Source organism: Phocoena phocoena, chromosome 15 (genome assembly GCF_963924675.1).
Source record: "Phocoena phocoena chromosome 15, mPhoPho1.1, whole genome shotgun sequence".
Taxonomy (NCBI): Eukaryota; Metazoa; Chordata; class Mammalia; order Artiodactyla; family Phocoenidae; genus Phocoena; species Phocoena phocoena.
Window position 1 is genome coordinate 62,750,563 of NC_089233.1, and position 13,212 is coordinate 62,763,774.

Below are 13,212 nucleotides of genomic sequence, written 5' to 3' on the forward strand. Positions count from 1 at the left end.
GGAAGGAAACATTTAGGAAAAGACTCAAGGAAGAGGAAATGAGCCATGTGGTTATCTGGGAAACAGCATGTCAGGGAGAGGGCACAGCCCTTGCAAAGCAATGCCCTAAGGCTGGAGGGCCCTGCTGTATTTGAAGAACAGTAGAGAGGCCAGTGTGGCTGGAGCGAGGAGTTGGAAAGGCAGTGAGGTGATGGGAGGATCATGACACATCATGTAGGGACTTGAGGGACATTGAAAGGCCTTTGGCTTTTACTCTGAGGTATGTGGGGAGCCATGGGGGGAGCTGTGAGCAGTGGATCTGACATGTATTTTTTAAAGGACCCCTCAGGCTGCCATTTAGAGAATGTGCTGGAGCGGGTAAGGGTGGAGACAGGAAGGCCAGTGAGGAAGTGTATTAGTTTCCTATTGCTGCTGTAACAAATTACTACAAACTCTGTGGTTTAAAACAACTCAAATTTATTATCTTTCACTGTTGGAGGTCAGGGGTCTGGTACGGTTCTTAATGGACTGAGATCAAGTTACTGGCAGGGCTGTGCTCCTTTTGTAGGCTTTTGGGGAGAATCCATTCCCATGCCTTTTCCAGTTTCTAGAAGCCAACTGCATTCCTTGGCTTGTGACCCCTTTCTGGCTTCAAAGCCAGAAAGGTACTATCTTCCATTCTCTCTCTGACTCTGACCCTCCTGCTTTCTTCTTGTGATTGCATTGGGCCCACCAGGATAATCTCCCCATCTCAATATCCTTAATTTAATTCTTCTGCAAAGCCCTTTTTGCCACTTAAGATGACATTCTATAGAATGTGGACATCTTTGGAAGGCTAATATTCTGCCTACCACTGGAGGCTACTGCAAAAATCCAGGCAAGAAATGATGGTGAAATGAGTCAGAGTGACAGCAGTGAAGATGATGAGAAGAGGTGGGGTTCTGGATATATTTTGAGGGTAGAGCCAACAGGATATTCTGAGATTGGATGTGGACCTTTTTTTTTTTTCAGTGGAGGGGGACTTCTGGTCTACCTCTGTGTTGGGCCAGGACCTGGGTGAAGATGTGGATTTCTCTGGCATGAGGACCAAGGAGTCATCAATCCATTACTGGAAACTATGTGGCTCCCTAGGGCCTGGTGCCTGTCACATGGCCTGCATGTGCTCAGTTGAAGGGGTATGAAGTATATCTTGTAACCCACCATTAGCTCAAGTGCAGGGGCCCCTCCAGGGCACAATCTCCCCCGACTCCCCACTGTCCAGGTTCTGCTGGGCCTGACCTACCCCTATTCCTAACTTTGGCCTGTTCCCCTGGAAGGTCACACTTGCTCCCATGTCCATCACACTTTATTTATGTGTGAAACCGAGTCTCCCTAAAACCAAGTTCCTGTACTGAGTTTATGATTAATCTCTCTATCCAAAACTTTATTCCCCTGCTTGTCTCCTCTGACCTCAATCCCTTTTTTGTCCCCTCTGGCCTCAATCCTGTGCTAACTGAACACTAATCAACCAGGGTCAGCTATTGTTGATAACATCATCAATGTACTAAAATTGCTACTACGTCATCATTAACTTACAAACTCAGGTTGTTTCTCTAGGGCAAGATGAGCCCACAGATCCTCAAGCCATGGACCGCCTGGACAGATAATTATAAGAAGGAGACCTCCTGATTCCTGAAACCATGATTAAGAAATGTCACAAGACGATAATTAATCCTAGTTCCTTTGTTCTTCCCCCTTAAAACATCCCTAACTCAAAGACCAAGATGGGGCTTCCCTGGTGGTGCAGTGGTTGGGGGCCCGCCTGCCGATGCAGGGGACATGGGTTCGTGCCCCGGTCCGGGAGGATCCCACATGCCGTGGAGCGGCTGGGCCCGTGAGCCATGCCCGCTGAGCCTGCGTGTCCGGAGCCTGTGCTCCGCAATGGGAGAGGCCACAGCAGTGAGAGGCTCGCGTACCGCAAAAAAAAAAAAGATCAAGATGAAGTGGATCTGAGACTTGTCTCCCACTCCTTTGCTTGATGCCCTGCAAATAAATCCTTGCTTTGCTGCAAATGCCCGGGCACACGAGCTCTTGCTCGATTTCACGTGTATCTCTCTGTCCATTTATTCGTTTGGATGTAGGCAGTATAAGCATAGTGGCTAAGCAGGTTGTATTTACAGTAAGAATCCCAGCTCTGCCCCTACAAGCTGTGTGACCTTGGGCAAGCTATTCAACTTCTCTGTTTCTCCAGTATCTAATGTACAAAATGGGGACGATAATAATGCTCATTTCATGCAGTTGTGTGGGCTAAATGAGCTATTTCTTGTAAAATGCTCAGTTTGGTGTCTTGCTTAGAACAAAGTGCTCAGTAAAGATTTTCTATTACTTGCTGGGGCATCAGATGCCAGCCACACTACTTAATAATGGTGTGACCTTGGGCAAGTCATTCAAACCTCTCGAAGCTTCTGTTTCCTCAGCTGTAATCTGTACCTACCTCATCGAGCTATAGTTGGGATGATTAAATGAAGTATTCTATGTAAGCCATCTGATTCAGCATGAGGGCTCAATAGATGTTATTGACTATTATTCCTGTCATTATTGTTTATTTATTGTGTAAATATATATTGGATGCATATTCTGTGCCAGGCCCTTTACCTGTATTCTCAATGAATCCTCAGAATGTGGCCTGGTATGGAAGTTAGTGTGTCTTTACAGATGGGGAAACCGAGGCAGATGACGCACCTTGCCATATGGCTGAATGGAAGAGCCCCAGTTCTAAACTAGGTTTGTGTGGTAGGCACCAAAACATGTTTTCTTTTTGTTGATGTACAGTATTACATAATTTACAGGCGTACAATATAGTGATTCACAATTTTAAAGGTTATACTCCATTTATAGTTATAAAATATTGGCTGTATTCCCCATGTTGTACAATATATCCTTTAGCTTATTTTATACATAATAGTTTGTACCTCTTAATCCCCTACCCCCAAACATGTTTTCTTTTCATTACTTCAACACACTTTTTTTTGAGTTAAAATTCACATAACATAAAATTCACCATTTTAACTATTTAAAGTGTAAAATTCAGTCCTTTTTAATTGGGTTGTTTGTGTTTTTTGTTTTTGAGTTGTAATAGCTTTTTTTAAAAAAGATAATTTTATTTAGTTTTTAAAAAATATTTATTTATTTTTGGCTGCATTGGGTCTTGGTTGCACGGGATCTTTGTTGTGGCATTTGGGATCTTTCGTTTCGGTGCGTGGGCTCTTCTTTGGGGCACACAGGCTTCTCTCTAGTTGTGGCTTGCGTGCTCAGTAGTTGCAGCGCATGGGCTTAGTTGCTCTGCGGCATGTGGGATTTTAGTTCCCTGACCAGGGATCGAACCCGCGTTCCCTGCACTGGAAGGCAGATTCTTAACCACTGGACTACCAGGGAAGTCCCTTTTTAAAAAACGTATTCTGGGGCTTCCCTGGTGACACAGTGGCTAAGAATCTGCCTGCCAATGCAGGGGATACAGGTTTGAGCCCTGGTCCAGGAAGATCCCACATGCCACGGAGCAACTAAGCCCACGTGCCACAACTACTGAGCCTGCTCTCTAGAGACCTCGAGCCACAACTACTGAGCTCACACACCACAACTACTGAAGCCCACACGCCTAGAGCCCGTGCTCCGCAACAAGAGAAGCCACCGCAATAGAAGCCCGCGCGCCGCAACGAAGAGTAGCCCCTGCTCGCCGCCACTAGAGAAAAGCCCACGTGCAGCAACAAAGACACAACACAGCCAAAAATAAAATAAATTAATTTTTTAAAAATTAAAGACAAATGTATTCTGAATATTAACTCCTTGTCAGGTATGGGATTTGCCAGTATTTTCTCTCATTTTGTGAGTTGTCCTTTCACTTTCTTGATAATGGACTTCGGTGCACAAAAGTTTTTAATGTTGGTGAAGTCCAATGTATCTATTTTCTTCTTTTGTTGCTTGTGCTTTTTATGTCATATTTAAGAAACTGTTGCCTAATTGAAGGTCACAAAGATTTATACCTATGTTTCCTTCTAAGAGTTTTATAGTTTTAGTTCTTACATTTAGGTCTTTGATCCATTTTGAGTCCTTTTTTGTATATGCTGAGAGGTAGGGATATAAATTCATTCTTTTGCATCTGAATATCCAGTTGTCCCAACACTGTTTGTTGAAAGACTGTTCTTTCCCTATTGAATGGTCTTGGTACTCTTGTTGAAAATCAATTGACCATAGATGTATGGGTTTATTTCTGGACCCTCAGTTCTATTCCATTGATCTATATATCTGTCTTTATGTCAGGGCCACACTGTTTTTGTTTTGTTTTGTCTGGGTTTTGTTGTTGTTTTTGTTGTTTTACTGAGAACTTTTTTTAAATTGAGGTATAGTTGATTTACAATATTGTGTTAGTTTCAGGTGTACAGCATAGTGATTCGATTATATATTTTTTTCTGATTATATTCCATCATAGGTTATTACAAGATGTTGAATATAATTCCCTGTGCTGTACAGTAAATCCTTGTTGCTTATCTATTTTATGTATAGTAGTTTGTATCTGTTAATGAGGGTGGGCTTTTTTTGCATTTTTTTATTGAGATATAATTGACATATAACATTATAGTTATCTCTTGCTATCCTCAGGGGATTCGTTCCAGAATCCCCCTCAGATACCAAAATTTGAGGGTGCTCAAGTCCCTTTTTATAAAATGGTGTAGTATTTGCATATAACATCCTCCAGTATACTTTAAATCATCTCTAGGTTACTTACAATACCTAATACAATGTAAATGCTATATAAATAGTTGCTGGTGCACAGCAAATTCAAGTTTTGCTTTTTGGAACTTCCTGGATTTTTTTGTTGTTGTTGCTACTATTTTCAAACCTCAGTTGGTTGAATCCATGGATACAGATCCTGCGGATATGGAGGGCTGACTGTATATTAGTTTCAGGTTTACAACATAATGACTCAATATTTGTGTATATTGTGAAATGATCACCACAATAAGTCTGGTTAACATGTGTCACCATATGTAGCTACAAATTGGTTTTTTTGTGTGTGCTGAAGATATTTTTAAGGAGCAATCCCAGATACCCTCCCTCCCCCGCAAAAAAAACCCTCACCTAAATCCGATTCCCCCACATTGCTCTTCATGGGCGCCTAGTCCGTCTGAACCACCTGAAACCAAGCCGGTGGCTCACTTTTAAGGTCGCTCAGCTTCTGCTCTGAATTGAGGAGTGTGTACTTGAACTTTAAAACAGATTCTCTCCTGGAAGGAGAGTCACAGGGCAGCATGCTCAGCAGAGTAACTGCCAGGGCATTGTTCAGGGTAAATAATAACGACCAGATAGCTGCCGCTGGTTATGGGATGTTCATGAGCTTTGCGAGGAGGCTGGAACATGGAGGGCCAGTGCAGGTCTCCCCGTGAACAGGCATATAGAACATGGGACTGAGAGGTGGGCTCCCAGGCTGAACATGGAGACCCTCAGGGAGATGGTGTCGCCAGCACGAGGCGTGGGGATGTGTGTCCCTCTGGTCCGTGAGATCCAGGTGGTCGTGCACCAGATACACAGTGTCACAGTAGGTCAGAGATTCCAGCAAGGGAGCCCAGCGAAAGGCATGGCAGGAGGTTGTCCCTACCACTGGGGGCCATCTTGAGAAGGCCAAGTGTGGGTTTTGATGCAGAACCAAAGGTCTGTGTTCCCTGCCAGAATGATGCCTACAAGGTACCATCTGGGTTTTGCCTTTTCCTGAAAGGTCCTGCCACCAAGTGTGCATTTGCTTGTCAAGGAGCAAAACTGTCACCCTGAGCAAGTGGCTAACCCAATCTCACCCTTGCCCTCATTCCCAGGGCCAGGCCGTGACTTGGCTTCTCTGCTTGAGCTCCTGGACCACAGAGAGCTTCTCTCTGCTGTGATGAGAGACCCAAGGGTGACTCCTGGGCCTGGTTACTCTGAGATCCCCCAGTTACCTCCTCCCCCAGTTACCTCCTTCCCCGGTTCTGCCAGCTGTGTTGCAGGAAAAAAAAAAAAAGGGGGGGTGCAAGACGATGGTCACATTCCAGGTCTCAGGTGAGTCCCTGGGACGGGCCGCCAAGTAAGGGTCCTTGGCTTCGCTCAGGAAGGAACTCAAGAGTGAGCCCAAGTAGAGGGAAAGCAGATTTCTTTAGAAATATACGCATTCCATTGACAGAATGCAGTCCATCTCAGAAAGTGAGAGTGACCAGGACTACATCGTTTTGACTATTGCAGATTTGCAGTAAGTTTTGAAATTGGGAAGTGTGAGTCCTCCAACTTTGTTTTGACTATTCAAGACCCTTTAAAATTCCATATGAATTTTAAAATGCAGCTTATCCATTTCTGCAAAAAAAGGCAGCTCATATTTTTATAGGGGTTGTATTGAATCTGTAGATAAATTTGGGGAGTTTTGTGACCCAACAATAATAAGTCTTCCAATCCATGAATATGGGATGTCTTTCAACTTATTTAGATGTTTAATTTCTTTCAACAAAGTTTTGTACTTCTCAGTGTACAAGACTTGACTTTATTAGGTTGAACACTTCTCTTCCGTTCCTAGTTTGTTGAGTGTTTTTATCAGGAAAGGGTGTTGGATATACTCTGCTTGGTTTTTACAGCTAAAAATTAGCAAAGTCCTCTGTACTTGACTTGGTATAATTATGTGAGACTAAATCATAATAACTTTTATGATTCATATTCAAAACCCATTCTTCATAATAGGCTTTATTAATTCAGCTTTTCTTGACTTTTTTGGCTGTATCACACGGCTGGCAGGATCTTAGCTCCCCGACCAGGGATTGAACCCAGCCCCCTGGCAGTGGAAGTGAAGAGTCCTAATCACTGGACCGCCAGGGAATTCCCTCCTTGACATATTTTTAAAGAAAATTACAAATATATGGCAGGGTATCTTTAACCATGTGACCTTGGACAGTTTTTACTTCTATGGTTCTCAGTTTCCTCAGCTATAACATGTAGAGGGTATAGTAATGCTTATTTCATGGGGCTGTGGTGGATGGAAATAAGATGAGATTTTTGAAGGCAGGGTACTTGGTAAACAAATCAAAACTGCATGCTTCTATTGCTGCTCTTACCAGAGATATTTTAACATTGCAGTGTAACGTGTTTAGTTAAGTACATAAGATATGTAAAGGACATTGATCTTAAGTACAAAAATATAAATTTGTATACACCCATGTGAACACCATTGGATCTTGATACTGAACCTGTCAGCACACCACAATGGTCATTCTTCCTGGTCTGTACTATCCCAGGAGGTAACTACTATTCTGACTCCTATCACCACAAATTATAAATTAATTTTGCCTGTTTTTGAACTTTGTATAATTGGAATCATACAGGCTTTTGTGTCTAATTTCTTTCAGTCAGCATAATATCTGCAAGTTATTCAAGTTGTTGGAAGTACTGGTAGTTCATTCTTTTCACAAAGTTTTTAATGAGCTAACACCAGTCAGTCACAGTTTGAAAAGGCTGTGCATTTGCCCAAGAGACCAGAAAAATGAGGACCAGGGAAGCCCAGGGCTCTCCAGTATTGAGCCAATACACCCTGTGAATCTCTACCAAGGCAGTTGAATCCAGGATGGCAGCTACCTTGCCCATGTTGTCACTATCTCCCATCCCACATGCTAGGCAGACATCATGAATTTTTTTTTTTTTTTTTTGCCATGCTTTGTGGGCTGTGGGATCTTAGTTCCCTGACCAGGGATTGAACTCGCACCCCCTGCATTGAAAGCGCAGAGTCTTAACCGCTGGACTGCCAGGGAAGTCCGCAGACATCATGAATTGATCTCAGAACATTTTTAAGAGATGTCCTGATGCAGACTCAGAATTCTCAACCCAGTAATCCGAGTGACCCACACACCAATTAATTGGGGTTGGTACTAAAGATTAAATCGGAATGTTCTGCTATCATATTCCCAGGATGTATTTCTGGGCTCCCAGAGTTATGACATGAGGGGCTCAGCTATCATCCCGGCTTACCCCACAGCAATATGAGACTGAAGGTGGTGAGGTCTGCAGAGTCAGACTGTTCATATAGTCTTTGGGCCATGGCTCAAACCCAGCAAATGTTTTGCTACCTGTGTGCCTGGTTGCAGCATGACTTAGATAAGTGGGGAGAGGCAGATTTCGTAGATATGGAGGGGTTGCTGTACCCATTAGATGGCTTGATGGAACCCACCTTGTTTTTGTTTTTTATTTTGATAAAAACATTGCAATGTCTCAATTACAAAACAAACAGAAGTGTGATTTATGTTTCACAATTTATGCTGCTGTGAATTCTTGACAGTTCTAGTATGTCTCTCACATTTGAAAAATTTCTTCCAACCTGGAAAGTTGGGTGAGATGAACTCTCTCATCCTCTGGGAATAGTTACCTTTAGGTGCAGGCTGGGGTTGTGGCAGATTACAACAACAACAATGACAAGGACAACATTCAAGGCATATTTTTGTTTATATGTAGATAATAGTCTGGGGAGGAGACAAGACTCATATATGTGAAATAATAGAGGAAAAGTTCCATTAAGCTCTCATTTACTTGAAACTCTGTTCTAAGCAACAGAGTCCAGGAAGGGATAAAAAAGAAGCCAAGTTTTTCTTCATTGGAGAGCACTTCAGAACTGGTTTACTCAGAACTGCTTTACTCTTTGTTTTCATACAAGGCTAATAAATGCAAAAGATTGGAAGCAGCAAATTAGATTGGTGGGCTTGGGCGAAGTATTGGCTACTAGACACAGCCTCAGTGCTAATAGATGGAGAAATGATTCTTTTTTTTCTTTGGCCACACCACGCAGCATGTAGGATCTTAGTTCCCTGACTAGGAATCTAACCCACGCCCCCCGCATTGGAAGCGCGGAGTCTTAACCACTGGACCACCAAGGAAATCCGGAGAAGTGATTCTTGACAGCAAAAGACAAGGAAAAACAATGAAATGTGACCCCACAACCAGTTGGCCCTTTGTAATGCAGGGGCAAAAAAATCCTCAATTCTGTTACATTTGAAAGTTTGCGTCTTCTCCCGGTTTAATTGCTATCGTGCATAATGATGACCCAGAATAAAATATATATTTCTGAGCACCTACTGTGCTAGGCCTATGCTAAGTAAGCATCTTACATTCCCTATCTCACACAAGGTTGGAGGTGGTCCTGTTGCTATCTCCAGTTTACAGTTTTGGAAAGGGAAGCTCAGAATAGAGGAAGTAACTGCCCAAGTAAGTATTCAAAGTGGGTTTTGAACCTTTGCACTCTAGCTTTGCTGTTAGCCTCAACTAGGTTTCGAAGAACGTGTTAGGTGAATACGGAGTAGACAGGCATTGCAGGTAGAGAAACAGCATATGCGAAGGCTATTAAGGTAGTCAGTCACTCAATTTCTGAGTCTTGCTTACTCACCTACAAAAATAGTAACAGTATTATCTCTCACAGTCTTGTGAGAATTAAATGTGATAATGCATGTAAAGCATTTTCCACAATGCCTGGATCATAGAATGTGCATAACGTTAATTACTGTTTTATAAAATATTCTTACTTCTCTTCCTGTTCTTCTACCGCTACAGAACGGGTTCCAAGGAGACTACATTTCCCAGCATGCGATCTCGCCCTTTGACCCTAGGTAGACCTAAAAGCGCGCCGCCGAGAGCTTTAAGCAGGAAGACTATAGCCTCCCGGCATGCAGCGCGCCACCCTCCGTTAGATTTGAGGGACGGCCGGCGCGTTGCCCACCGGGAGTTGTAGTCAGTGGCGTGTTTCCTTGACGCCGGCCGGGCCGGGCGTGGGGGCCTGTGGTAGGTAGCGCGGCCGGGCCCAGCTGCTGGGCGGAGGTGGCGGAGAGGCCTGCGGTGGCAGGGAGCGGCGGGGCGGGGAGCGGGGAGAGGGCGCCGAAGCCGAGCCGAGCCGGAGCGGGCGGCGCAGGCCGGCGCGACGAGCAGCAACCATGTCGGTGTTCGGGAAGCTGTTCGGGGCTGGAGGGGGTAAGGCCGGCAAGGGCGGCCCGACCCCCCAGGAGGCCATCCAGAGGCTTCGGGACACGGAGGAGATGCTAAGTAAGAAGCAGGAATTCCTGGAGAAAAAGATCGAGCAGGAGCTGACAGCCGCCAAGAAGCATGGCACCAAAAACAAGCGCGGTGAGTCGGCCCGGCCCCCTCAGACTCCTCTGACCCGGACTCCACCTTCGTGAGACTTGCCCCAGTGTTTCCTCAGATTCTGGAACTCTTATCCCGTCAGACTCCCTTCCTTGCCTTTCCCGGTACGGGACCCTCCCCGTCTGACTCCCTTCAGTGTCTCCTGGAGCCCTAGACTCCTCCATCGTCAGACTGCTATTCCAGCCGTCTCGTCTCAGGCTCTCCCCATTCGGCCAGGCCCTTTCGTCTCTAATTTCACAGCACTTCTTCCTCCGCCCTCACTCTATTCGTTTCTCTTCCGCCTTTTCCTCCTTCCTCTGGCTTGCCCTCACCCACCTTCCCAGATACTGCCGCCGCCTCCTTGGCTCATTTCTGCCCTCCATCCTAACACTTGTGTACTTCCTGGTCCCACCCCTACCCTCTCCCGACCCCTCTGTGGAGTGCATGAGCAGTCCTTGGTCTCTCCCCATCCCCCTGACTCAGAATTCTTAAGAAGCCGCCTGGATGGAGAGAAAAGGGGACTGGGGGAGAGGAGACCCCCTGGTTCGGGCTCTATTCACTTGCTGAGTGAACTTGAGCAAGTTCCTTTTCTTCTTGAGCCTCATTTTCCCCATCCGTCAGCCGGGCTTTGGCCTCCATGAGGCCTAAAGTGCCTTCCAGCCCTGTGATTCACTTCTTGTTGCCTTATCAGAGTTTCACGTAGCCAAACCTTCACCCGGTGACTCACCGCTTCCCAGTCTGTGTGTACCAGAAATAAGGATTCCATTCCTCCTTTGGCCCCGACTCCTCCCCGAGTCCCCACTGTGGTTCAGGGCAGGGATATTGAACTCTGAGGCACTTTACTTACTGTTGTTTGGCTTTCTGGGCAAGTGCTTTGTATTCTTCTTAAGTGAGGTGAATGTGAAAACGCTTTAGTAACTGTAAAGCAGTTTAGGAATATTTGATTTTTCTCTTTGTTATGGCAATATGAGAGTGAGCCACAGCGTAACAACCCCCCCCGCCCCCCCCCACCCCGAGAAGGAGGAAAGGTGAGAGGGGTTTAGGAGCTTTACAAACAAGTATTTAACTCAGAAGCCTGCAAGTCACTAGCTGTGTTACCTTGAACTAGTGAATTTACCTCTGAAAGGAAGATAAGGATTTACAGTGCCCAGTATACAGTAGGGGTTAAATAGATGTTTTCTTCATTTTAACAGAAGAACAAAATAACCCATCCTGAGGATCCTCCTTTGCTGACAGTCAGTGGATACTCTGGACATTCTTTTTGGGGGCTTACTGCATGTACTGTATTTACAGGGTGAACAAAGTACAGCTTCTACCCTAATGAGGGAGAAGACAGGGAATAAATGAAGAAAATTTTGTCTAGTGTTGAAAAGTGCTAAAAAAAATTGGATGGGGAGTGATGGGGTGGGAGGGGGTGTCACTTTAGATAGGGTGGTCTGGGAAGTCCTCTTTGAAAAGGTCAAGTTTGAAGTGAACCTTGAGAACTTACCAGCTCTGTAGAAATCTAGGGGAGAAGCCTTCCAGGCAAGCAGGCAGCATAGAAAAACGCCCGGAGGTTGGCCTCTTTTAAGAAACAGAAGACCTGTGTTTCTAGAATGTAGTGATTGAAGAGGAGAGTGGTATAAAATAAGTGGGTGTGGGGTGGAGTTTGAACTTCCTGGTAAAGAGTTTAGATTTTATTCCAAGTGGATGGAAAGCTGTTGGAGGGTGTTATGCGTGTTCTTATCATTCACATAGTTTTAAAAAACGCCATCTGGCCTCTCTTTGGAAAGTAGACCTGTGGGGGGTGAGAATGGGAGCTGGGAGACCAGTGAGGACAGAGGCAGCCGTGCATTTGTGGCCTGGAGTCCAGTTGTAGCTCTGGAGATGGAGAGCAGGGTTAGATTTTGCTGTCTCTGGCATTTTTCTTTGATGACTCTCCCTCAGTCAGGATCCTCTGTTGTTCACAGAGGTAATTTAGAGTCAGTGTTTTGACCAGGCTGCATTTGGGGAATGCTTTGCCCATTGCCGGGTGGAGGAGGGCATCAGTTTACATCATCTCCAAACTGAGAGAGCAATTCTCCTGTGGTCTTTTGGTCTGGAGCAGTTTTGTTTCTGCCGTTTTAGAGGTGATTGAATTGGCTTTCAAGAGGCTTGGAGAGAGGCTGCCAGCAGACTGTGGAGGACCAATCTCAGCTAGTTGTAATAACTTTTTGGAAGGCAGTCTGTCTTCTTGAGTTTGCTTGAGAGGACAGGAGCTACTGCCCTTCTTTTTAGTGTCCTCTGGGGACACTTATTTGCTTGTAGGGATAGTGCTCAGAGGTGTTAACACCACAACATACCATTCATTTAGTTACTGATTGACTTGAACTGTGCTGGGACTTGGGGGATCAGAGATGAAAATACACTGTGTCTGCCCTCCAGGGGCTCAGGATTGGAAGTGTGTGTATGTGGGTTTTTATGTTTGTTTTGTTTTGTTTTTTGAGTTTGTGTGAGAGAGAGAGGGAAGACGAGGAGGGGAAGGAGGAGGAGGGAGGAGGAAGAGAGGGAAGGACACATACCAGTCAGTGCTGAAACATGAGTGTGTACATGGGGCTCAGGCTGCAGAGGAGAATATTCTTGTTTGGAGGGGAAAGGGCAAAGGCGGCTTGGCTGAGGAGGGAGATGTGAAGTGGGTCAGCAAGGAGTTTGGGGAGCCCTGAGTGAGAGCATCTCCTGGTGGGAGTCGGTGGGGCAGGACAGCAGATGGTTAACACTGGGGAGTGACCTGTAGCCTTTAGACTTTGACCTGGAGATGGTGAGGAGCACTGGCTGTCTTAAAGCAGAACAGACCAGCTTGGATTTCTGAAAGAGCACTGCAGCAGTAGCAATAAAGGAAGGAGTGTCCGCTGACCAAGAAGGGACTGGAGGCAGGAATCCAGTAAGGGATATGGGTAGAATCTCATGGACAATGCACTTGAGCTGTAGCTTTGTCACTAGCTGTGTGTCTTGGGCAGGTTACTCTGTACCTCAGATTCCTCCTCTGTAAATAGGGGTACTAGTATCTACCTTATTAGATTAAATTATGTTATGCATGCAAAGCTCTTTGTAGAATGCCTTCCATATGGTAAGTGT

At 45.2% G+C, this 13,212-nt stretch overlaps 1 protein-coding gene across 2 annotated transcripts in view; it reads left to right on the forward strand.

The window, feature by feature from the left end:
* Positions 1-9,799: 9,799 nt before the first annotated feature.
* The window catches only part of CHMP4B (charged multivesicular body protein 4B), a 47,674-nt gene continuing 44,261 nt past the window's right edge, over positions 9,800-13,212 (forward strand). Inside the window, exon 1 of one of the 2 annotated variants that reach the window (XM_065892689.1) lies at positions 9,800-10,122. In XM_065892689.1, the coding sequence (XP_065748761.1) occupies positions 9,933-10,122 (190 nt within the window). In that variant the 5' untranslated portion in view covers positions 9,800-9,932. The remainder of the gene's footprint in view (positions 10,123-13,212) is intronic. The other variant, XM_065892690.1, reaches the window with a different exon arrangement.